Consider the following 26,218-nt stretch of genomic DNA (forward strand, 5'->3'; position numbering starts at 1 on the left):
TTGTTTTTAATCTCCTACAGAGCAAACTAACCAAACAGCAGAACACATTTAAGATTGAGTTGAAACTTCTGGAGGACGAGCTGCTGACCAAGTTGTCTGCAGCAGAGAGCAACTTTCTGGGTGATAATTTGCTGGTGGAGAAGCTAGAGAGCACCAAACACACTGCTGCTGAGATAAAGATGAAGGTTAATACTGGGACAGATTTGTCCAGCCAGTAACTGTATATACAGTACTGCTTATCATTAGGGTTACACGTACATTGGAGGCTCTCCCTGATTTCAGGGGGGAGGCAGGGGTACACCCTGGACTGGTCACTCGTCAACCCGAGGGCACATGTGGACAAACAGCCATTCACCTGAATAAGAAATTCCTGGTACCTGCAAAAAACCCTCACAAGCTTGAGGAGAACATGAAAACTCCACACAGGAAGGCCTGGAGCGCAGATTCAATCCTCAAAAAAGTTAGGCAGATGCGCTAAACACTACGGCACTTTGCTGCCGGGATATGTCCATCCATCCAGAAATGACCAAATTATGATTATAGTTGCGTCACATCACATTTCATCTTTTTACCATTACCATTACCATGCGTGTCTACATGTGCCCTGCAGCTGACTGGTCACCAGTTCAGGATGTAGTCCGCCTTTTGCCTAACGATGATCTAACCAGGATAAGCGGTCTTGAAAATGGATGGATGAAGTAGCTACACTAAAATTCAGGGAAGTTGCAAATGCTGAACCATCACTATGCAGGGGTGGGGGCGGGGCACCTTATTGTAGGACATTTGTGAAAAATTCATGCCTTCCTGCACAGGTGTCAAACTTAATCCCTGGAGGCCAGATCTGGCCCACCACATGATTTTATGTGGCCCGCGAAGCTGAATCTAATGGCAATTTCCATGATTCTAGTAAAAATCTGTGCCAAAATTTCAAATTGTCATGTGTCATAAATGATAAATTTGAGATATTACAAGCATTTTTGTGTTACCAAACGTGAATAGTTGAAAAACACATTACCCTTGATTTCTGATTCCAAAACTAGTTTATAAGTTGATGATATAAATATGATGAGATGACTAAATATTTTTGATTCACTGTCATAATGGCCCTCTGAGGGAAACCGGAACAACAATGTGGCCCATCGGAAAAATTAGTTTGACACCCCTGCCTTACTCAAACAAATGCCGTGTAACAATTTTGAAACAATATAAGCACCTTCCCAGGTCCTGGAAGCTAAAGTCAATGAGGTGAAGATCAACGAAGCCAGAGAACATTATCGACCTGTAGCTGCCAGAGCTTCCCTGCTCTATTTCATCATGAATGACCTCAACAAGATCAACCCCATGTACCAGTTCAGCCTCAAGGTGAACCACACACCGGAAAGGGGAGTGCTGAGACGGCTGCATCACACCTGTGGTCGCCGCTAAGACAATCTTTCCTCTGTCTTCAGGCATTCAATGTGGTCTTCGACAAAGCGGTGGACAAGGTCGAGCCCTGCGAGGACGTGACCAGCAGAGTGAAAACGCTTATAGATTGTGTTACATACGCCACCTTTAACTACATCAGCCGGGGGCTCTTTGAGAGGGACAAGCTTACGTTCACTGCACAACTGGCCTTCCAGGTGTGTTTGTTGTCTGACTGTGCATCATCCCTGAAAATAATCTCCATTCTTTTCTCCAGTTGCTCCTGATGGCTCATGAGATCAACGTGCGCGAGTTGGACTTCCTGTTACGCTTCAACATCGAGCACTCTTTCGTCAGCCCGCTGGACTTTCTCTCCAACGCTGCGTGGAGCGCCATCAAAGTACAGAGAAGACCTCACGTTCTTTACCATAAAAAAATATTAACATGGATTTGATTGAGTGCAGAAAAAGTGTAAAGGTTCCTAACGCTATACTATTATAGTACTTCTACAGTATAGTACTACTATAACGTGGAGATTTACTTGATTCAATATTCTACTTTTATGTTGAGCATCGTAAATGTACATACAGTATAAGTACGCTCTAATTTTTGGAGCAAAAAATAAATAGAATTCCCCTTATTTGTGATTCACCGGTTACAATATTTAAGTTTTTAGACTTTTGCTAAAACGTGCTAAAATATGTAGCACATAATGCAGCCAAAAGCTCTGTTTAAATAAGAATTGGTGTCAAGGATGTTGTGGTGATACAGCTTGACTGATAGACAAGCTGTGGATGTAGAGGAGGAGCTACGTTTGTTCAAGTACACTTCCATTGCAGTTTTTTTTTTTTTTTTTTTATGATCTGTAAGCAGTTTTTAAGGGGAATATAAGATTGGGAACTTAGTTTGTCATATATTTATTGTTTAAAGTATTACTACAATTTGGTTGTCTCCGTGTGTCCTGCGAATGGCTGGCAACCAGTTCAGGATTTTACCCTGCCACCTGCACGTTGACTGCTGTGATAGGCTCCAGCACTCCCGCAACCCTTGTGAGGATAAGTGGCTAAGAAATTAGATGTATGGCATTTAAATTTAGCTGGATGGGTGAATTACTCACATGGGTTTTCTCGATATTGTATACCAAAGTCGATGTGTTAGTACAGTAGTGTATATACATTTAAGCCCAAAATCAACCATGACTAATTGGCTTTGAATGGCAAACTAAGGCAAGTTGTGTGAAAAACGACCGACTGGAAGATGAAATGTCGAGAAAATTGACTTTAGGTTTTAAACGGAAATGCAACAAAGGCACAACCCCTAACTTATACTTAATACCAGCTATATATTTTTTGGGGGCCCACAGTACACCTAAAAAAAAAAAAAAAAACTTTTAATCATAGCTTTATAAACTCTCCCTATGTATACTCCCTCCATCTTTCATAGGTGATGAGTTTCACTGATGAGTTTCGAGGTCTGGACCGGGATATTGAAGGCTCTCCTAAGCGCTGGAAGAAGATGGTGGAGTCCGAGTGTCCGGAAAAGGAGACGTTTCCCCAGGACTGGAAAGGGAAAAGTTCCCTGCAAAAACTCATCATGATGAGAGCTCTGAGACCTGACCGCATGACATATGCTGTCAGGTGAGGAGCATTTCTGTCTCATACAAAATATCAAACCTGTTTCCTCCTGGATACTCCCTGGTTTTATCACTTGATCTGGACAAAAGGTTCAAAATCCTCATTACAATTGGATTGTTTCCATTGTAGGAACTTTGTGGAGGAGAACCTTGGGCTGAAATATACAGAAGGTCGTAAAACTGAATTTGCAAAGTCTTTCAGAGAAAGTGGTCCAGCCTCCCCCATGTTCTTCATTCTCTCTCCTGGAGTGGACCCACTTAAAGATGTGGAGTCACTTGGTACATAAAACACAAACAAATTGCATGCAGCAATTGTATCCAAATGTGAAACACATGAACTTAGTTCAGTACTTCTTACTGTCATCAGGAAGAAAGCTAGGCTTCACCATCGACCTTGGCAAGCTTCACAATGTTTCGTTGGGTCAGGGGCAAGAGACTGTGGCTGAGGTTGCTATGGAAACAGCTGCAAAGGAGGGTCACTGGGTGATACTGCAGGTCCACATCTCATATTTCCAACAGGATGACCGTATGATTTCAGAAATACTGGATAAACACAGCACTTGTACTTTGACTCCCACTTTCTTTAATGTAATCTATCTTGAGATTGATTAAAGATACATTATTTTAACATAACAAAGAAATTAGTTCATTTTAACATAATGTAACTCAGCGTTATTTTGTGTTGTTCAACTCATCATAATGTCACATAGCGTGGCTTAACTAAACACCACTTAACTGACATGACAATGAGGCACACCGAGACGAGACAATGTTGGCTGTAGGGAACTGATTGGGTGACACAAGGAACAGGGCTAACGAGAGCAGGTAGAAGCAAAAACCTAACAAGCAAATCAAGACATGAACATGGGACACCGGAAAATAAAAATCTGAAAAAATATAAACAAAAACTCAGACCATGACAATTTTTTTCCAGAAAGGACATCTTACTTCCGTTCATTCACAAATGGAGGAATTGTGTTGTTGCTCTTTTGTTTTGTTTTGTGTGTGTATTGAATTTGTTTTTACAGTCCCATCCCTATATTTACAGAACATCCACCTGGTTGCTCGCTGGCTGGGCTCCCTGGAGAAGCTTCTGGAGCGCTTCTCTGAAGGCAGTCATCCCGACTACAGAGTGTTTATGAGTGCTGAGCCTGCACCAACCACCCAGGAACACAACATTCCGCAGGTACATGCAGAAAGCGTCATAATATGATATAGTTTACATTTACACTCACAACATACATCCACAATAGAACTAGTCATTTTTAACTTACTGTCGCAATATCATCCAGGTTATGGTAATGTGAAGTTCTGTCTGTACTTCTACTGGATCTTTTACTTTAGTCTGCTATACTGACTTCATCATTAACAACCAGAAGACTGTGTTTCCTCAGTTCTGTTTGGTGGGAGAAGTTGACAGCCAGTGCTGGGAGACAGACTCAGCACAGGCGCTGGAGAGTGTCTGTCTCCCCCTGGTTTACTCGTTCTCATTACCCTGTCTTGGTCGACACCCTCGCAGGGGTGTGACGCATCTTAACAATGTATCAGCACTTTTCCCGAGTGATTGTCCAAACAATAATTTGCAAATTTTGAATGCAGGCAACTGGACTCTTGTTTGATGTATTTTTTTCTTTCCTGTTTTCTGGAAATGTTCACAGATTACTTGGGAAATGACACTAATAGGTTAATGATTTGTGCAAACATAAAAATACTCAGGTCTGACAGATGCTTTATTAATTTCATTTCATTAATTTATTTCTAGGGCATTCTGGAAAATGCTGTTAAGGTCACCAATGAGCCTCCAACAGGCATGCACGCAAACTTGCATGCAGCGCTAGATAACTTTGACCAGGTCAGTGTCTCCCATGTTTTAGTGCAGACAAAAGAAGAAGCGTCTACATTTTTCATTTGTCACTTGGTCACTTTTTTCTCACCTGGAAAAATTAACCCAATGTAAAACCCTCAATTGGGACAAACAGTTAAACTCATAAATACAAAATGAGAACATTTGCAAGGTTCTGCTGTAGGCCACAACTCACACCAGGCGCTCATACGCAGATGGACAGACTTATCGGACACCAACTACTGATGTCACTCAGTAGGCCACGCCTCTTAAAGGCACACATCTAATGCATGTATACTAAAGTTGTAGCAATTCATTGCTGTTTTTGCTTGTTAAGATGTAAGAGAAAATGGTTTATTGGGGGGGCTGTAACAGGTTGATGGCATTTCAGTTCATTTAAATGAGGATAAGTGATTTGATATACTGTACAATTAAACTGCATCACAAACTTGATCACAGAACAAATTCAAGTTGCCACTGTTCTATCCAGATGACATCATGATATGCAATCCTCTGCTGCAGGACATTCTTGACCAGTGTAGCCGCGAACAGGAGTTCAAGACCATCCTGTTCTCTCTGTGTTATTTCCATGCTTGCGTGGCTGAGAGAAGGAAGTTCGGACCCCAGGGATGGAACAGGAAGTATCCTTTCAACACTGGAGACCTGACAATATCAGTGAATGTCCTTTACAACTACCTGGAGGCAAATACACAGGTGAGTGGAGTACATCTGAGAGATAACAATGAGAGTGTAGGTAGTACTTATTGTAATATGGGAGGATTGTACTCATGGTAGGTACCATGGGAGGACCTGCGATATCTTTTTGGTGAAATCATGTATGGAGGACACATCACTGATGACTGGGACAGAAGACTGTGCAGAACATACCTGGAAGAGTACATGCAGCCCAACCAGGTTTGTATGGGTGCATTAGAAAGAACCCGAGCAGAGCAACAATTTTAGCATGTCCATGTTTGTTTATGGTTGTTGTTGTTTTTCCTGACAGTTTGACCGTAAACTTGCATTGGCTCCAGGATTTGTGGTTCCATCCAATGTGGACTATCAGGTAAGGTCATGTAAGGTAAGGTAATGAAAGTTGAAAAGCAATACTGTTGAATAATTTTGCCTTTACGTCGGTTGCAACACCACCATAGTTGTAGCAGTAACAGTGGTAATCATGATTTTTTTTCTGCAAACTTGTAAATGATAACATATGGAGAAGTAAAAAAGACAGTGCAAAATGGACAATCAAAACAATCGTCAAAGTAATTAGTGTAGATAAGTAAGTAAATCATTTCACTTACGTCCGACTGACTGGCACGCACACACTTGAGATATGAGCACTGTATTTTGGCAGTCAGTCTACTCCACACACAAAAAACAGCACTTTGGCAGATATAATTAGTGAAAAATTATTTGACAAGAGAAGATTCAGGATGTTTATTACCACTCTTACTTAAAATTTTATGTCAAAATCAAGATACAACAAAGTGTAAGTGTATTTTTATTTTGGCATCAAACTGTATGTTGGTTGCCTTCGAAGGGTTACCACAACTTCATAGATGAGATGCTGCCCCACGAGAGTCCTGTGCATTACGGGCTGCACCCCAACGCGGAAATTGACTTCCTGACCGTGACGTCCGATAATGTTTTCCACACTTTGCTGGAGCTGCAGTCTCCTGATACTGTGATGGGGGAAGGGACCTCGGGGACACTGGAGGAGAAGGTATCGCGACATCTGCATGTCACTTAGGACCAAAAATGGAACACACCTACTGTTCATTCTGCTGGAAAAGTATAATATTTTGGCTATTTGGGATGAACTGTATTTTTAGAACTACACTGTCTTAAACAAACCAGATGTTTGTTCACTGATTAATTTTGATCATTTGCCAATCAGTTTGTGACAGCCACATTTTGGTGTCCTCAATATTTACCCCAACTATAGGTCAAAACGGTGTTGGATGAGGTTCTGGAGAAGCTTCCGGACCAATACAACATGAATGACATCGCTGCCAAGACAGCCGAACGGTCTCCTTACATCCTGGTCTGCTTCCAGGAGTGTGAGCGCATGAACATGCTCGTCTCGGAGATAGGGCGCTCGCTCAGGGAGCTGGACCTGGGACTCAAAGTATGCTGAAACTATGGTGAGACTGTCCATGATTTTGTGTAATCACCATCTTCTTCTGTGAAGGGTGAGCTCGCAATCTCCCCTGAGATGGAGAAGCTGCAGGCAGCTTTGTTCCTTGACAACGTTCCGGACGTTTGGACCAAGCTGGCCTATCCATCCACATACAGCCTGGCTATATGGTACTGTTTGGAATGAATAACATTTCACTGCGATTATTTATATACAGCATAGTACATAATAATGAGCTAGCATTCTCTGTTAGTAAGTGTGTGTGTGTGTGTGTGTGTGTGTGTGTGTGTGTGTGTGTGTATACCAGGTACAACGATGTGTTGCAGCGTTGTAAGGAGTTAGACAGCTGGACTCAAGATCTTACACTGCCCACTGTAGTGTGGCTGAGTGGACTCTTCAACCCACAATCCTTTCTGACCGGTAACACACGTTCTTCCAATAAACACAACTGCTTTCAGGTATTTATGCAAGATTTGACCTTGTTTCTCATTTTTAGCCGTGATGCAGAGCCTGGCCCGCAAGAACGAGTGGCCCCTGGATAAAGTGAACCTGACTGTGGACGTGACCAAGAAGTTTAAGGAAGAGTTGAACCAGCCAGCAAGAGAGGGGGCTTATGTATATGGACTTCACATAGAAGGTAGTTTCCAACAATAGGGAATTGCACATAGTCTTCCTCTTATTATTTTCTGGTCATTTTCATAGGGGCCAGGTGGGATACCCAAGCCGGAGTGATCACGGAAGCGCGTTTAAAGGAGCTGACACCGGCAATGCCTGTCATGTCAGTCCGAGCTGTGCCCAACGACCGCCAGGAGACCAGGAACATCTACCAGTGTCCTCTCTATAGGACCAAGCTCAGAGGGCCCACATACGTTTGCACTCTGAGCCTGAAAACCAGGGAGCGGCCAGCCAAATGGGTCCTGGCTGGAGTGGCTCTGCTCCTTAACGTGTGACTCAACTTGGGTAATTGTATGGGTGTAAACGTATATTTATAGTTTGCTGAAGTGAAGAAGAAACCTCCAAGATCAAACAAATCATTTTGACAAGCACAGACATTTAAACTCAACAGACATTATGTATAAATATCGCTATAATGCCATCTTGTGGCATCTTTGGGCTAAGAATAATGTTGAAGTGTGTTGAGGAGTTTCTTTTTGTCACAGCATAGCCTGGTGTACTAGAAATCTATACGTAATTAAAAACCTTTATTGGGTGGGCGTGAACTAATGGCGGATTCTGGCATGTGAATTATGTGCGGCCGCACAGGGCAATGTTGCTTCGGGTGTGCCGACGTGCCCCAAAATGAAAAATAAAATGCTTTTCAAATTGTATTATTATTATTATTATTATTATTATTATATTATTATTATTATTATTATTATTATTATTATTATTATTATTATTATTATTATTATTATTATTATGACATGGTGACACGGTGGGTCAGCTGGTAAAGCGTAGGCCTCACAGTTCTGAGTACCAGGGTTCAATCCCAGCCCCACCTGTGTGGAGTTTTCTCCGGGCACTCCAGTTTCCTGCCACAACCCAAAAACATGCAACATTAATTGGACACTCTAAATTGCCCCTAGGTGTGATTGTGAGTGCAGCTGTTGGTCTCTATGTGCCCTCCGATTGGCTGGCAACCAATTCAGGGTGTACCCCGCCTCCTGCCTATTGACAGCTGGGATAGGCTCCAGTACTCCCCGCAACCCTCGTGAGGATAAGCAGTAAAGAAAATGGATAGATGGATATTATGACATGATGTGTCAATCATTTGGCATTTTTAATAAGGGATTGACAGCCTCTTATGGTGTGACCTATAATTTCATTTAGTTCAAGGAAACCATGAAGTCCACTCCTGTGTCTGTGTGTGCGTGAGTGTGTGTGTGTGCTTCTGAACTGCCCATTTGTGTCCCCTTTTTCACACATAATTTTAAAAAAAAAGAACTATATACTACAACTATATACATGTTTTTGTGTCAGCCTTTTTTTATTGAAAAAATGAAAATGGGAAAAATTCACACGTAGGATCACAGTTAGAGCTGTTCAAAATCTACTATACTCTACATACTAAGCAGCAATTCAATACAGACACTTCTTACAGTGTGTTATGTGGTAGTAAATTACACAGGTGAAGCCTTTAACATTGACAGTAATTGTTTCTTCTCTCTTCACAGTACATAGATAATGGTTTAATTTAGTTGATTGCTTTGATAAAAAAAAAAAGGAAGATTTCAACAAAAAAAAAAATGTGTGTTTGCGCAGTTTTTTAACTGAATGGACGTACAGATGTTGTTTGTCACGTCTCTTCTAATCGCTATCGGACCAGTCCAGCTCCATCACGTCCATGGCGGCGGTGGCCATGTTGACTTTGGATCCGTGTCGCACGCTGCAGCTCTTGACAGAGTTCTGATTGGATGAGGCCCGCATGCTCACCTGCACCCCCGAGTGACCTCTGACTCCCATCTCGCTCCTGACCTTCACCACGCCCATGTCCCCCATGTTTACGTCCATGTCTCCTAGCCTGTCCATCTCCCCCATGCCATCCAAGGACAGCATGTCCCCCAAGCCACCTAAAGTGCCAGTGAGACCTTTAAACATAACGGGAAGCCTCCCTCCTTCAAGCCCTCCCTCATCCACTTTTTGCGCCTCCCATCCTCCATCCGTCTCCCCTTCTGTCTCTCCGAAGCCGCCCGAGAAGCCTCGGACATAGGTGGTCACCCTGCTCCTCTGCATCCCCCCTCTCTCCAAGTCCCCCTCCTCCCACGTCCTCTCCTCCCGCTCCAGTCTCCCCCCCGGGTAGCTCCGGAGGGTCACCTGCACTCGTCCGCCCTCCTTACTCCCACCTTCATCCCTTCGACCCCACCCCTTCTCTTCCAAGGTGCCCTCCTCTTCCTTGTCCTCCTCTCCGAACCTCCCCTGCAGGCCTCGGAGCATGACGTGCAGCCGTCCGCTGTCCAGAGAGCCAACCCCCCGCTCCAGACCCACGCTGCTGCCACCCCTCTCGCTGTCACCGTTGCTGAGGGTGCGGAGGAGACAGCTAACACCGGCACTGCTGACCCCCACACTGTTGGAGTCTTGAGAATGCGAGCGGAAGAAAGAATCAGTGGAACCGATGGACATTGGCGTGAAGAACTGATGGGGAGGCAGAGAAATAGAGGTGTCGAAATTAGAAATAGCGGTAGCTATCCTCAAGTAATTATTCTTTTATCGACTTAGTACCGTATAGTCGAAATACGAATGAACCAGGTTACAGGTTTGATGAGATGACGCGGACCTAAGTTTCCAAAGAGCGGCAATGACTCACCGGCGACATGTTGGAGCGATCCATGAGTAAGGAAGTGGGACTGGGAGTCATGTTGGACCTCTCCATCAGCCTCTCCTCCCACAGCCGGAGTCGCCTCTCCCGCTCCTCCAGCTCCTTCTCCTTGGAGTAGAGCTCCCTCTCCAGCTTCCGAAGGCGCTCCAGCGTCGACTCGATTTCACACCTGGGAAGTTTCCGCAATGCATTTTATTGACACCGTCAGAGACGTATTCATTCGAATTCCTTGTAAAGTGATAATGAAAGTGTTTTGGAAATTTCACACACCAGTGAGAAGAGAAAACCTGCTGAATTTGAATTTGATTAAAAGTGTGACAAGTATAAAAATGAGGCCTCTGTCTAAATAATGACTACACATTACTAGACATACTTATTTTCCCCGAGTGATTTATCCTTTAAATTACCTTCAACTCCCAATTTTCATGTTTAAAGTTTCCAATTTAGAATATTCCTAAAGTTAAAATGTACTGTCATTTTTCTGAAAATTTACCAGAAATGTTCCACTCCTGTGCAACCCACACTTATATTGTGCCACATCATGAGCACCATCCTTAACTGCAGTATACTGTATGATCAGAGGAGGCCACTGAAGTTCCAGTGATAAATCCTTTAATTCCAAAACACCAACCCTGTATTTTCAGACAGAAACAAATAATGTTGCCATTATTTTTCCCAAAATGTGCTTTCATGCCTTCGTTTTCACTCATACCCATCCCAAAAACACAGTATTGATGGCCTCAATCTATTTGTGTAAATACGCATAGCATGTCACACCTCGTCACCTCAACCTCGCTGTTCTTCAAACATTATCTATCACAATTGCTGCCAACCGCCCTCACACTTTTTTTCCCTCTTGCTGACATACGGGGTCCAATTTCTCGTCACCAGTGTTTCCCATCACGTCTCTGTGTTCCTCCCCAACGGAGCGACGACAGCGGGCGGGCAGAGTAATCTTTACCGTGAACACTTACCAAAGGGCTAATTATAGACTGAAGCAGAGTACGGGGTCAGACGTCCTGAGCTCAAGAGCCCATCGACTTCTAAATGACGGGGTGCGAGATAGGCATTTAAACAGCACATGAAGTAAACACACTTTTTCACGTAGTCACCAAAACAATCCGAAGAAGGATTCATGCATGTTGTTTGAGATACCGTATGACGTTTTTATACAGTGTATGAGGCAGGTTGTCATGAGGTGCGGAAAAGGCCTCAAAGGGAGGAACTTATGGCATGGCAGTGACACTTAGCGTTCAATGATTTTCAGTTTTCATTTATGAGCTTTCTTTCACACATCATTCTTCAATCTCCTAGAATCAAATTTTGACAAAAAAAATGGGGGGGAAATTTGCTTTTATTCTTCCTAAGTGAGGGTTTTTTTTTTTTGGTCAGGTGAAAGGGTTTTTAGTGAATAAAGTTTTTCTCTGTGGCTGCGTGTTTATTTCTGTTGAGTGCAAGTTTTATCGGAGAAAGAAAGAGAGAGAGAGAGAGAGAGAGAGAGGGAAACAGAGGAGTGTGTGTAGGGGGGCTACGGTACCTCCACTGGTCCTTGTTGTGCAGAAAGGAGTTGCACTGGTCAGGTAGCCGACTGTCATTTGCCATCGTCTCCAAGGTTACCAGCACCTGTTTGAATTGCGGACGCTCCTGCGAAAATGCCCACGACCGATCCATTAAATGTCTCTTGTATTGCGGATAATATTTAGTTGAAATAAATGGCAAGTGAGTCATTATCTTACCTTAGGCTCAGCTTGCCAGCACTTCCTCATGAGCTCTGCAAAACTTGCCGGACAGCTAGTGGGGATGGTAAGCCTCTACACACGTGCCAGTTAACAAAGAGTTGATTTGTGATAAATATTTGAAGCTTTTTGTTACTCGCTCTTTAATTGGATAGCTTTGTATAGCTGGTATATTACGCAAACATCTTGCTCTGACTAAAGGGACATATTTGACTTAAAAGTTAACCACAATTAATCACACATGTTCTGGATTTTTCTCATGTTTCCAAATTAAAGCTATTAGGGTTGCGTCAGGAAGGGGATCCGGCGTAAAAACCGTGCCAAACAAATATGAGCGTTCATCTGAGATGTCACGCTGTGGCAGCCCCGTACGGGACAAGCCGAAAGAAACTTTTATCTTGGAAAATTCATGTTGGGTCACTCGTATCTTAAGGCAACACTGTGTAGCATATGCACTGCTGAATAGTACCCAGTGAATCTATCTAATTTCAGGGGAAAACATTGTAGAAGAGTTATTTTATATTTTTTCAAAATTTTCAGTTAGATGAAAAGAAATCATCTTAATTTCCATTGGCAGATTTTTTTTTCACTTGCAACAAAATATCCATCCATTATCTGAGCAGCTTATCCTCATGAGCGTTGCAGGAGTGCTGGAGCCTATCCCAGGTATCAACAGGTAGTAGGTAGTGTACACCTGAACTGGTTGCCAGCCAATCACATGGCATATGGAGACAGACAACAGTCGCACTCACAATCACACCTAGGGGCAATTCAGAGTGTCCAATTAATGTTGGATGTTTTTGGGATGTGGGAAGAAACTGGAGGTCCCAGAGAAAACCTACCTACGCATAGTGAGAGCATGCAAACTCTACACAGGCGGGGCGGGGATTTGAACCCCAGTCCTAAGAACTGTGAGGCCAACATTTTAACGATTCACTCCTAAAACAAGACATTTTATATCTAAAATGGATTTTTTAAAATCTGCCAAAGGGATTAGTATGAAATGACTCTTAAAATAATATCTTGTATTTTAAAACGAGTCTTTTTGTCCAGCTGAAAAATGTAAAAGAAAAAAAGTAAAAACTTGAAATTAGTCCAGTCAGATGTTTTTTCACATGAGATGAGATAAATTCACAAGGTAATATACAGCATGTTTTCATGACAAAATAAAGTTCAATGTTTACATTCCTTTTGTAGGTAACAATAGAAGTACCCAGATATTAAAAAGTAATGTCTCTCTATTAAAAAAAAAAAAAAAAAGTATTGCTGCCAGGTCTGAATGAGTCCAGACAGCTCCATAGTACCATGCAGTAAATGGAAACTGTTTCCTCTGGGGATTAATCCTAAAATATCAGCCACTCGCCGTGAAGACAGAGATCAAGTAGGAGGGTCAGGAGGGGAGAGCGATGGAGCAATGGAGGGGGAAATTAGAGAGACACTGGGAACGACGAGGGCGGGGGGTTATTTAGGGAGAGAATTTGGAGATTAGCCAACAGCTACAACGGACTCATGTTCTCTGGGTTGTTTGATAGCCTCCACCGCATGTGTGTGTTTTAGTGGTTGTATGGTAGTCAACTAAAACATGTATAAACATTGGCGTCCATAAACGTCTCGTATCCTTTCTTGTTCTTTTCTCCTCAAGCTGTAAAAGTGAGCAAAAAAAAAAAAAAAAAGCGGAGCGATTGGCCGAGCTCCACTGCTTGTGTATGCAGTGGACCTGACAAGACCACACGACTGACATCAAGACTAAAAATACACAGACGGACGGCTCCACCGGCTCATAGTGGAAACCATGAGAGCATCGCATTGTTCCGCCATCCTCCTCAAACGCTTTCCATACACTGGCCAGTAGTAGTACATGTTCATTGCGTGTCCGCAAAAGTGCGTTGTGTGTGTGTACCTCCTGTTTCTCCACCACCAGCCACGCAACCTGCAGCCCCTCAAAGCCCTTGAAAGGTACTTCCCGAGTCAGCATCTCCCACAGCACCTGGCCACAGTGCACACAACGTGCAACCCTTCTATTAGGAGTTAGAGACGGACCTCGGTCACCCAAAAGGATTTCCATGTGTTACCCAAACAATACTCAACGGACTAACTAAAGATGTTGTCCGTGGCTATTTTGACGCATGTGTGGACAAAGTCGTGCAAAAATACTCATCATCATAAATGAAAAAAAGTGCATCAGACACTGTATGCACGTATCTCACCACGCCGTAGGAGTAGGTGTCACAGGTCTCGGAAACCGGCAGGCTCTGAATGACCTCGGGGGCCATCCAAGGGAAGGTGCCCACCACGGTCATGTGGGTGGTGTGGGACAAGAACTTTGAGGCACCAAAGTCACAAATCTACAATGCCGGTGCAAATAAAAAAAATTAACGTTATCTCACAACAAGTAGGAACAGGTTCAACATGTCAGTAAGATTTCTTAACATTCACCTTAAGCACTTTCTCTGCTGTCATGACCACTGGAAGGAAAGAACAACATTATGAAACAATAAAGAAACTAAATAAATAACTGCCTACCTACGTACCTGTGCATACATACATACATACATACATACATAAAAGAGGTTGAAGAAATAAAAGCGCAAGCGCTGCATTACCGTTCCGTGACTTGAGGTCCCTGTGGATGACTTTGATGGGGGCCTCCGCATGGAGGTAGTGCATCCCTAATGGAGGAGAATAACAATCGAAAGCAGCATCAAGAAAAAATGTTCAGCGTTGCACTTTTATACGAGTTAAAGGGTTTGAGGGTGAACACAGCAACATTTCCATTTTAAAACTACTAAATTGTGAGGCATTTTGCTTGTTCGTGCTCTTAATGCTAATGCTAATGCTAAGTAAAATGAAGTTCAATCTCAAGCCATAAAAATGTTGCTTGCAAATGAGTTTGGTTCCACTGAAAAATATCAACGTTATCATAACGCAATTATAATTTGACCGTGAGACTTTGGTTGTTGCAGCATAACAGTGTGTACATATAAATTATCCCCCATGATTTCAACTTTCTATTGAGAGTAGCAGGTTGAATACAAATTCATTGGAATTGGGGAGCAGGACTCAAAAGTGGATCATGGAACCATTTTGGTCGGCTGCATACACCAAGTAAAAAATTACCGTAGTTTCCGGTCTATAAGCCGTGACTTTTTTCACACACTTTCAACCGTGCGGTTTATGTAGTAATGCGGCTAATTTGTGCATTTTTTTCTCACGGCCGCAAGGGGGCACTTGAGCGGAAAAGATGAGAGTGAGACTGGTGGAATATATGTGCTGAGGAAGTGACTTTTACCGGTCCGGCCCTGTTAGCGTGCACTAGCATGTTACAGCCGTATCTCAGTGGTTTTTACCAGTATGTTTTTTTTTTACCGTCCTGTTAGAGCGGCACTTGCGTTAAATTCTCTGTGTAATGTCTTTCTTGTGTTTCAATGTGGGTTTCAATGTGGGCACTTGCAGCTTTTACACAGCTGCGGCCTATGTATGTACCAAATGGTATTTCCTTTACAAATGTACTGGGTGAGGCTTATAACCAGGTGCACTCTGTATGCTGGGAATTATGATATATTGATCATCCTTGAATTCTGATATTATTTTCGGTGCAGTACAGAGGCATAAATGCAAATTGATTCTTTTTTAATGGGACCACAAACAATATGATGCAACTCTCAAAGAAGGCGCAGATGGCCATGGCTACTAACTCTAATCTAATAATATAAATTGATTGAGATATGAAATTATAAATAAAGTTAAGTATTATTGTGTAATATATACACTATTAATACTGTATTGGTACAGCTCAATGTTGCTTCGTACCAAGAAGCGAAATTTTTATTGTGAAAGCTATCGTATATTTTGGCGACAGACACTCTCTACGATTTGCTTTTTAGCCGCAAGTGCAAATTCTGAATGCTGGCTCCGTTTGTGAGATTAGAACAATGAGCAATGAAACGTTTCATAGTGTCACATGCGTTGAGTCAGGTACCCTTGGCCATCTGTATGGCCCACGTCATGATCTGCTCCATGTCCATCTCCTCGCTCTGCTCACTGGACAAGTACTCATACAGAGACCCTCCACTGGCATATTCTGTGCACAGAACACACACCTTCATTGTAGCATTTCTTTACATGGACCCAAAGCGGAACCTAATGACAATAATGAACCTCTCCATTCACCTCCCACAACGTCACGTCAGATCTAACTGCTTTAGGTAACAGTGGCTCTAACTTGATGTTGACTAATGCAACAGCTCTGGGCAACGCAACACTTATTATTATTACAACATGATGGTATCAGTTTCAAATGTCCTGCCAGGAAAAGCAGCAAGAACACAAGAGGCAAAAACGTACACGTAGTAGTAGACATTTATCACCGTGAGTGGTAACCTGACTTGATTCTTTTCATAGGAGGCAACACTTAGTTCTGTGTGTAAATTTAAACGGTCGAAGATCTCTTAACTGATTTAGGAATACTGTTTGTCACAAAACCCACGATGGATGGAAATCCAACTTTTACAGGTCATTAACACAGCTCATAGAAATTGACACTCTAGATTTGGCCGACCCCAGTTTTTTTCAGGATGAACCAGTCATGACAAAAAAATTGCAGAGATACAGAGAGGTGGGTAGTAAAGTATTTACTTCATTACATTTAACCAAGTAGCACTTCGCAGAAATTATACTTTTCAGAGTAGTTTCAATGCAGCTTACTTTTGACTTTTACTTGAGCATTTGTGTTTCTAAGAGATGGTACTTTATCGCCAATACAATTATGTACATGCCACTCACGACTTTTATTTATCGATTATTACTTGTTTATCCACAAGTTCGTGCGTGACCTTTTTGTTCCGACTACAACTTCGACATTTGCATTGGGTGCTTTTTGCTCCACCCCATCATAAGTGCTCTTCACCAATGCAATCAAAAGGCACAAGACAGTCACATGAGAGTATCTTCCATCCATCCATTTTCTTTGTCACTTATCCTCACGAGGATCACGGGGAGTGCTGGAGCCTATCCCAGCTGTCATTGGGCAGGAGGCGGGGTACACCCTGAACTGGTTGCCAGCCAATCGTAGGGCACGTGGAGAAAAACAGCGGCACTCACAATCACACCTAGGGGCAATTTAGAGTGTCCAATTAATGTTGCATGTTTTTTGACATGGGGAGGAAACCGGAGTGCCCGGAGGAAACCAACGCAGACACAGGGGAGAACATGCAACTCCACAAAGGCGGGGTAGGGATTGAACCCGGGTCCACAGAACTGTGAGGCCAACGCTTTACAAGCTGATCCACTGTGCCGCCTGCTTGTATCTTTGAAAAAAAAAAAAAAAAGAAAAAAATGGCAACACATTGCAGATGTTTTTGATTTGTCTCGGCTGTGTGAATACAGCAACATTAGTCTCAATTTTATGGTCACAAGTAACTGTAAAACCTGCATCTTTAGACGCATGTGCTAATCTCTCTCTCGCTAAGTACAACATGCCTCTTTTCTACTAATCACAGTGCATCCGAATAATTTCTCGTGAAATTATAGTGTTAGTGTTCCTATGAGGACATTTTCATAGAAGATAGCGAATGACAGTATAAACACGTGCACACACACATCCACACACAGCCTCAGTCAGACCTGTGACGATGCCATAGTTGGGAGATTCCAGCACAGCTCCATAAAACTGAATGATGTTCTTATGACTCAGGACACTGAGAATCTCAGCCTGCAAGAGAAGACGAGCCAAGAGAGGGAAGGGACATTAATAACTTCCTCCTCTCCCGTGACTGCAGCAAAGAAACTTCATCTTTAAGACAATAAAGTGGCAATTATTCAGGGTGCCCCTCTCTAGTGTACAAGTTAGAGGTTCAATCTTGAGATTGCCAATCCATGTGCCTTGAGAACTCTACAATAATCAAAATTCACTTCATTTGTCAGAAAAGTATGTAAAATAATGAATCTTTGTTCATCTATTCATAAAGTGATGTAGACTGACTGAGAGAAAAAAAATGCTGTCCTTTTAGATCGTCCTTTTAGATCGTAGAAAGCAGATTATTACCAGGTGTATCCATTTTTTGCTGCATTTTAGTTTGTTGGCGTGCCATGAGATTTTTCAAATATAAAATATGTGCTTGTTCTTAGTAAAGGTTGAAAATCAAAGATGGACGTAAACTTTGTTCCTCTGCAATATCAATGCCAGCGTCAATGCCAAATTCACAAACGCTACAGATTAAGAGTCAATGACAGAATAAAGTGAATTTGAGACTGCACCCCTCCCTCCCCAAAAAGTTACATTTCCATTGAACTAATGTTACTATTTAATGAGCACACGGCGGACCTTCACTCATCACATACTGACTGTGTACTGTTTGACAAATAGAATTTCTGGGAGATGTTAATATCAATTGATATTTCGCTACGACAGAGTGGATTACAATTGTGACAACTATCTGTAACTACCCAGTACAAACATATAATATGATGGAAATTACAAAAAAAAAAGTTTAAATATACGTTGTGTAACTCCATTGTTTTTGCCTCCATTTTAGGAGGTCAAGATGCTGGTTACTGAACTGATCAGAGAGCTTTTTAATTCAATGACTGGGTGGGCAGCAATTTCAGGGATAATCCAAATGATTATGAAAAAATATACTTGACCAAATTGTGAGGCATATACCAAGATGTGAGGTTTGTGCCGTTAAGACAAAGAGGAATTTCTGCAAACGATGGGTTTTCCCATCTCCAGTTTGTATTGGTGGCTCAAAAACGTTGAGGAAAAACTGCCTTAACCTCCAGGCAACCCAACAACTACTCATCCATCCTGCTAAATTGCACGAAAAAAATGCATCTAACGTCTGCACATTTGTCATTAAATACTGTACTCTTTTTTTTTTCTCCGTCTCACAGTTCCCGCATTTTGACCCCACCTTTTTCCTCTCCGCAGTGATTGAAAACTTTGAAGAAATAGGACATCAGTGTGCAAAACCTATCGCCCGTTTACACTGAGTCGCGGGAATGCGTGTGAAGAATTCCTTCCATTAGTCTGCAGTGAGGGATGACTTCAATGCACACGATTTTCCATATCTGCCCACCCAGTCTGCCTCTGTTCGTGCGCAGGGTGAGAAAGAAATGTCACTGAATCAGGCTGTGCGAACTCTATGTTTTATCTCCATCATCTGACATTGTTTTCTGGTGGTGCCACAACAATACCAACAAGCGCCTTCACCCGCAGGTCAGCCAACTTCCTGACACGGAGGTTAACAACCTCTGTACTATTTCGATATTAATAGCGCCACTGGAAATTGTGTGACGCCCAAGTCTGACGTCAGCACGTCCCAAATGACCGCACGTTTTACCCAAATGTACAATAGGAGGAACCTGCCATAAATCATTTCTTCATCCATAAAGTGTCGAGAGGGCGGGGGACACACAGAGTTATGTTTTAGATAAACATCGCTGACAACACGAGACTGGTGAAAGGGGGGTTGGGGAGGTTGGGGGGGACTCTGGGAATCTGCGAACAGATTTGTGCTCCGCTTTAGCCCTCACAGGAAGTTTTGGGATTATTTGACAGTTTAAATTCTCACAAAGTTCGCTATGATCACCAAGAACTTTTGAAAATGTGTGTCCTACCTCTTTGTCAATCTTGAGAAGCTTCTTCACTGCCACTTCTTTGTCTTGGGATATCCAGAGGGCCCTGTAAACGCTCCCGAAGCTGCCTCCTCCACAGTTCTCATAGTAGAGCAGGTCCTCATGCTTTATCTGCACAAACGACGAGCCGGGGGACGACATGGCATACTGGCTCTCACACACAGACGCACGCACGCGCACACACTTTCCCCCAAAGTGTGCACGCTCGACCCGCACCGTGACCTTTGGGCGCAGAAGATGAGGACCGAGGATGAGCGCGGAGGTTGTTAGTCAGGAAGTCACCAGTGGCGATAGTCACTGAGAAGAGACGAGAAAGTGCTGGAAAGAGCAAGAGGGCTGGTGGTGGGGGGGGGGGGGGGGGGGTTACAGTCTGCAGGAGGCATGGCCCACCGGTTTAGCGCAAGGTGTTACATTGCCTAGTAGTGGAGAGCAGTGGAAGTACAACCCTGATCACGCATACTAAATGCACTTGGCGTTTGTTGTGGAATGGCAGCAATTTTGAGGCGGAAGTGTCAAAAAGAAACAAAAACAATAAGGGTGGAGTAGCAAACAATTGTGCTCAAGTAAAAGTACTGTACTGTACTTGAGAATAATATGGGCAAAAGTCCATAAAACCATTATCAGTTCAGTGATAAAAACATCTCAGGTATTGAATAGCGATTGAGTAAATGATTTATTTTCAAATAGTGCATAAACAGACACAAATCTAAAATGGGGGGAATTGAATATTGCACAATAATATCACTTTAAAACAACATAGTGTATAAATATAAAGAGGGAGAGAGAGAGTAAGAGCGAGGCTGTATATACAGTATAATATTAAAAATAGTAATAGTCTTGATGCGTTCTCATCTGTAGGCTGACAATGTATTACTTTATTTCCAATTAACTCTGACAGGTGGACCCCCCCCCACACACACACACATTTGTCAGTATTATCACTTTCATACACAAAATCAATTTGCGTTCTGCCAACTTATGTATTTATCTTCTGTGCTGTGCATACTGCACATTGCCGACTGCGTTTCTCACTGTGTCTTTTGAATGCGTACAACGGGTGGAATTGGGTTAGAAGAACGGCATAAAATGGGTTAGAAGAACGGCATTTTATGCAAATGGGTTAGAAGAACGGCATTTTATGCGGGTACTTGTAGGCTGAAATTGCTAGATTTTAAGCAGACACAGACGTCAGTGCACGACACAGCTTTTTTGTTACCGAAATAAATGTAACAAAGTAAACTTACATATAAAAATTAAGGTTAATAAATGTACCTTCTTACTAGGCACCTCTGGCAACATGCAATGTATTTTTTTTTTTAAACAAGAATCTGTACTTCTTTGCAAAGTACAGTGTGAGTACGTTTGGCCCCTCTGTGTCTCAGTTACGGTTTGCTGCGTGCGCTCTGCTGCAGATTCGCTGTTCAAATATGGTCAGTGGCATCCAGGGCATTCCTTCTTCCTGGATGAGTGTGGCTATATAAAGCTCTCTCTACACTACGTGAATACACACTCAACCACACACACAAACATACTCCCAGACCGTAACGTGACAGAGAGTAAATCAGTTGGCAACAAGCACGGCGAGGACAAATACTTCACGCTAAGTCACAAAGTGTGCACATCCGCAGAGCAGACATGTGCTCCTCATCCTCACAGGAATGACTTTGTGACATCAGCGGGCAGGAAAGCCATTCGATATCAGTGAGCTGGGGGGGACAGGTGAGAGCGGGCGTGCAGACTTCTCAGAGGTAAACGGTAATCCGGCACAAGGGGGAAGCCTCTCGTTCTCAAAAATTAAACAGAAACATTCTCAGAGGCTTCAGAGGAGGAGAAATGGAATTAATTTTGGCAAATATATACAATATACGCACACTGTAGCAAATCTAACAGGAGTCTTAATCTAAAGACCACCCTCTTTAATGTGTACTGTAATTAATGTGTCATATCTATTTGATGACATAGTGAAATGTTCTATTTATAGGACATACGGGGAAAAACAGATTGGGTCTACTGGAAGATAAGTCCCACAGTATATGATTACATTTGAGTCATATTCAGATGATTCACACCAAAGAAAGTGGAGGGGTGTGTGTGTGGGTGGGGGAGGTGAAAGTCATAAAACTCTAAATTGACTTGTATATCAAATCTAAGAAAGTAAGGCATAAATTAGTAAATATGTTTTGTATTCGGTCTGTAATTAGCAATGGTGTAGAACTTCATGGCATTGTACTGAAACATTTTTCTAATATTTAGGGCATCATAAAAATTAAGTATTGTTTTTTGTAAAGTCAGAAATACTGATACAATTCTTGTGTTACATCTAATTTGTACACATAAACTGTAAGAAATCACGTCACTAAGTCACAGCGTCTCTTAAATGAAGTGGGGTTTTTTTTTTATTTCTTAACATGTACAGCACAGATAGCAGCTGCTCATGACGGACGCAAGCCACGAGGCAGTTCTTGATACACACCAGCACATTTAAAGCTCCTGAGATCAAATGAAAATGAATGACGCATGTCAATATCGCACCCATAATTTACACCCACAGAAGAACTAACACAGCTGGACAGAGCAGACCCACAAAAGTTGGCGAGATTTATCCTGAAATTCTCAGATCCTTTTTAAGTTTACACAGCCAAACATATAACTGATCTCAGAACAGATCCTAACAACAAGCAGATCCTATCAGGAGTTTTACTCCAAGGCAAAAATGAAAAAGTCGTATGACCGTGACAAATTTTGTCACTCTTTGAACACCACTAGGGCTTTAATTAATACTTGGTAAGGTTGTTGTGAGGCGTGTTCACCAGACTCATCGAAAAGACAAAAATCCACGAGATCATTTGCTGTGATTCGCATTGGATCAAGATGTAATTTGGTGTGTGTAGTTGTGTCTCATAAATGGGACCTTGAACTGGAATGTAGTGTTGCCCCACATCATCATCATTCACTCAATACCCCTGTTGATATTTAAGTGATCATTTTTTCCCCATGTTTTTTTACAGTCAAGGGTGATGACCCAGGGTACTAGTTTAACTTGTTCTGTGACCACGCTTGTATCTCAAATCGCTTTTCCCAATTGAAATGAATACTGTAGATATGGCATTCATTTTGTCCAGCCACACGTTGTGCTCAATTTAATATACCCATCGTGGGCACCAGGGAGCAGTGTAACACAGACATCCACCAATGAGAGTTTCAGTTACGTAGTAAAACAAGTCATTTGCTATTTGTATATTTTTGTGAGTACTGTTGTGGTGATGTATATGTGTTGATGCATTATTTGCGTTTCTATATTTTTGGTTGAAGGGTCACAACTACCACAACGTTAATGTTAGTTTCATTGGGCTGTCCATGGTTGGCGTTTTGCATTTGTGTGTTGGCATTAAGCTAGTGGACCACTGAAGTTTGTAGTTTGATTAAGTACACAACTTGTAATTCTTTTTTTTTTTGTGTTAAAGTTCAACTGGTAACTGGAAAAAATAATGGTTCCTTATTGTGAAGTTTGCTGCCACCGTCTATTGGTTACAAGAGAAAAAAAATAATTCGACATAGCGATGGGTCTTATCCCGAAAAAACTTGCTAGATGAGTCACTTGGATGTCGAAGTATGGCTGTAAAGTTAAGTGAATTTACAGTTACTTTGCCAAGTACCGCGTAGTGCTGCAATTTGAACTCTACTGGAAGAGAAGGTCCCCAAGCTAGCACAGGCAATACTCGTCGTTCTCACAGAGCAGACAGAAAATTCCTATCAGTATCGTATTCTCCGTGGCAAAAAAAAAAAAAGATAATTGAGTGAGGGTTTATCCAGCCATCCATTTTCTTATCAGTACTTATCCTCACTGGGGTTGCGGGCATCCTGGAGCGTATCCCATCTTACTTGTGGGCGAGAGGCGGTGAACAACCTGAACCTGTCGGCAGTCAATCATGAGGGTGTATAGTTACTGTAAATCTATGCTATTTTTCATTGTTTATTGTGTTTCGCATTATGTGTTAGCATTAAGCTAGCAGACTTAGTTAGAGTCTCTTTTACTTTATGTTTAAATTTCACAGTGACAAGAGTGACAAAATCCCTGAAAGAGGGGCAGTTCAGACATTAAGGAATACTTTGAAACTTATGATTGAATCCGTTGAAGTGTATTTGAATAAATTAAAATATGTTTTAATTGAATGGAAGGGATAAAACTGTTCGGTACCTCTCTAGCGCGATAAACGGGAGTTTGCTATATTTAGGATGGAGGTATTGAAGTATAGATTGCACAACAGTTTGGAGCATTTGGAGACGGACAGAGCTTGTTAGGTAACGCGACACTGCAGGACACTCTGATAGAAATCCACTGTATAGAACACCAAGCCTATGAAGTTCAGTCATGCAGGTTATTGATTGGTTCTTTACATGACAGTTCTATCTAAATGGTCCCAAAACAGTAACAACTATTACAGTATTAAGCCTCGTTCTCGGGGCTAAGACACAGCGATAGGAAGAGGCCTTCATTGGCACAGTATTTGTCCTTCGAGTTTTCAAAGTCAATGTTGTGTTTTGCTACTTCACGCTCAGCTTTGTGTGCAGTCACAAGGAAGGCGACGCGGTGAAAGATTTGAATCTCATGTCCGCCGAGGCTCCAGCCTGTACGAGAGCTGCGTCAGCGCCCTCTGGTTGTCGATCACGCAGAGCTTCCTGACGTAACCTCTGACCTCTGCTTGATTCTTGTTGGGCTGGCAGATGTCGGGATCTAACACAGAAATCGGCACCCATAGTTATTTGTTGTATGGAACCTGCTCGTAAAATGGCAAAAATAATAATCGGATGACTTACTGAAAGGCTGGCTTCTACAGTGCCTCACTTGTCGAATTGTGTTTGCTATAATACGCTGAAAAAGAGAGAATATATCAAAATATTATGTGAGTTTTACACCACTGATTAGATCAATTTTGCTTTCCCTAAATACACTACTCACAAATAGTTAACAAAATACAGTGGTAACTTGATACACTAGTCACCAGAAAAACTTTTAGGACATGAGCTGTCATTCCGGAGATTTTTTGTTTTTTCTTGCCCAATGTCCTAACCATTTAGAAACAATTTCTGCCATGAAATAAGCAATTGTTAAAACCTCCCCTGTCTTGACAGCTAATTCGTGGAAGGAAGTAACCGATGAAAGGGTGCCACCCCCATCCCCCACCCCCCTGCATTTGGCACGACCTATCCATCTATTTTCTACACTTTTTATCCTCACTGGGGTGGCGGCTATGGTGGAGCCTATCCCAGTTAACTGTGAGAGAGTGGCGGGGTACACGCTGAACTGGTCACGAGCCAATAGCTGGGCAGGTCTGGCACTATATCATCCATCCATCCATCCATTCATCCATCCATCTTCTTCGCCGCTTATCCTCACAAGGGTCACGGGAGTACTGGAGCCTATCCCAGTTGTCAATGGGCAGGAGGCAGATTACACCCTGAACTGGTTACCAGCCAATTCTTGCGTTGCAATCACATGATAATCGCTGCCATTTCTACAGACAACCTAGGCGTTGGAGACGACATCACCATGGCAACGTCCACAGACCCATAAGTAAGCGGCGAGCAGCGGATGTTTTCTGCCAACTATAATTCACTCGATGATGTCGCCAAAGCTAGATATGTACAGAAGCTCAAACAATGTGAAGATATCGATCCGTATACTCTCCACAACGACATACTTTCAAAGGATCTGTAAGACTTCCCTGAAGTAGAATATCCGGACACTAGAAATACACATGCTTACGGCCTACAAAATGATCAGAACAGACTTTCAAATAATCATTTCCCTTGTGTACTTGAGCTTCGTTCAGATCTGTCCGTCGTATAATTGCAAGCCACTTTTGTTGCCGTTTTTTTTCAATAACTCCATTATCTCCAGTATCTTCTCCTTCATGCAATCTAATATTTGGAACACGGAAAAATCGCTTCCCAATGTGTCCGTGATTTCCACAGCCATAGACGCAACAAAAATCTGGCACGATGATGATGGACAGCTGACAGCTTATATGCAACAATGGCGGTCAAGTACCCGGATGAACAAGCGTGACGTCACGTGCAACCCAGCCATAGCAGGGCAGGTCTGGCACTAAACCAATGAAGTTTTATTGAATTGAATGTTTCTGGACTTTTTCCACAACTTGCTGTTCTCTAACAAGAAGCTGAATATCTGTACCCTTAACTTTTCCTAACTACAAGATACGGTATGTCAATAAGCACTTTGTCTTACCATTTTCTCAAAATTGACCATGCTGTCAATAAATGTCTTGTTGCCTTCATGCGTAAATGTCATATCTGTCATGGAATTGAACATAATGAGTGTCACAAATTCAAACCAATGACTAATGTGCGTTCCAAGAATGTTACCTTTGAGTAGGAGGGGCATAAAAGGGATTATTGGCGGCTCGAGCTTGGTAACAGTCAATCGGTAGGATCGATGGTTTCTGGAAGGGTCCTGTGCATAAAACAGTAACGTCAAAGGCTAACATTAGCC

The 26,218-nt window shown here is 42.4% G+C and overlaps 3 protein-coding genes across 3 annotated transcripts in view; 1 reads left to right on the top strand and 2 right to left on the bottom strand.

The window, feature by feature from the left end:
- dnah9l (dynein, axonemal, heavy polypeptide 9 like) overlaps nt 1–8,241 on the top strand; it is a 39,923-nt gene extending 31,682 nt beyond the window's left edge. The window contains exons 72-89 of the mRNA XM_061838577.1: nt 21–185; nt 1,222–1,362; nt 1,449–1,619; nt 1,679–1,801; nt 2,845–3,038; nt 3,165–3,313; nt 3,402–3,529; nt 4,083–4,220; nt 4,797–4,886; nt 5,400–5,591; nt 5,673–5,792; nt 5,884–5,943; nt 6,421–6,603; nt 6,826–7,008; nt 7,072–7,187; nt 7,325–7,437; nt 7,514–7,654; nt 7,720–8,241. Of these exons, the coding sequence (XP_061694561.1) occupies nt 21–185; nt 1,222–1,362; nt 1,449–1,619; nt 1,679–1,801; nt 2,845–3,038; nt 3,165–3,313; nt 3,402–3,529; nt 4,083–4,220; nt 4,797–4,886; nt 5,400–5,591; nt 5,673–5,792; nt 5,884–5,943; nt 6,421–6,603; nt 6,826–7,008; nt 7,072–7,187; nt 7,325–7,437; nt 7,514–7,654; nt 7,720–7,967 (2,655 nt within the window). The 3' untranslated portion in view covers nt 7,968–8,241. The remainder of the gene's footprint in view (nt 1–20; nt 186–1,221; nt 1,363–1,448; nt 1,620–1,678; nt 1,802–2,844; nt 3,039–3,164; nt 3,314–3,401; nt 3,530–4,082; nt 4,221–4,796; nt 4,887–5,399; nt 5,592–5,672; nt 5,793–5,883; nt 5,944–6,420; nt 6,604–6,825; nt 7,009–7,071; nt 7,188–7,324; nt 7,438–7,513; nt 7,655–7,719) is intronic.
- A 755-nt stretch (nt 8,242–8,996) lies between these two features.
- Nucleotides 8,997–20,037, bottom strand: LOC133511386 (mitogen-activated protein kinase kinase kinase 20). The gene is made up of 11 exons (XM_061840263.1): nt 19,687–20,037; nt 17,692–17,779; nt 16,049–16,150; nt 14,673–14,738; nt 14,506–14,534; nt 14,277–14,414; nt 13,970–14,056; nt 12,070–12,144; nt 11,871–11,977; nt 10,322–10,502; nt 8,997–10,149 (listed from the first exon to the last, which is right to left on the bottom strand). The coding sequence occupies exons 1-11, from the start codon at nt 19,843–19,845 to the stop codon at nt 9,325–9,327; spliced, it is 1,857 nt and encodes a 618-aa protein (XP_061696247.1). The 5' UTR covers nt 19,846–20,037; the 3' UTR covers nt 8,997–9,324.
- Nucleotides 20,038–22,096: 2,059 nt separating this feature from the next.
- LOC133511524 (rap guanine nucleotide exchange factor 4-like) overlaps nt 22,097–26,218 on the bottom strand; it is a 28,460-nt gene continuing 24,338 nt past the window's right edge. The window contains exons 27-30 of the mRNA XM_061840518.1: nt 26,092–26,179; nt 25,955–26,019; nt 24,523–24,577; nt 22,097–24,439 (exon numbers count right to left, since the gene is read on the bottom strand). Of these exons, the coding sequence (XP_061696502.1) occupies nt 24,312–24,439; nt 24,523–24,577; nt 25,955–26,019; nt 26,092–26,179 (336 nt within the window). The 3' untranslated portion in view covers nt 22,097–24,311. The remainder of the gene's footprint in view (nt 24,440–24,522; nt 24,578–25,954; nt 26,020–26,091; nt 26,180–26,218) is intronic.

Source organism: Syngnathoides biaculeatus, chromosome 13, assembly GCF_019802595.1.
Source record: "Syngnathoides biaculeatus isolate LvHL_M chromosome 13, ASM1980259v1, whole genome shotgun sequence".
In the NCBI taxonomy this organism is placed as follows: Eukaryota; Metazoa; Chordata; class Actinopteri; order Syngnathiformes; family Syngnathidae; genus Syngnathoides; species Syngnathoides biaculeatus.

Coding starts and splice junctions, on each gene's coding strand:
- LOC133511386 (XM_061840263.1), bottom strand. CDS start 19,845: ATGTCGTCCCCCGGCTCGTCGTTTGTGCAGATAAAGCATGAGGACCTG. Junction 16,151..17,691: donor CAACTATGGCATCGTCACAG/GTCTGACTGAGG, acceptor TTCTGTGCACAG/AATATGCCAGTGGAGGGTCT. Junction 11,978..12,069: donor GCTGGCAAGCTGAGCCTAAG/GTAAGATAATGA, acceptor GCATTTTCGCAG/GAGCGTCCGCAATTCAAACA.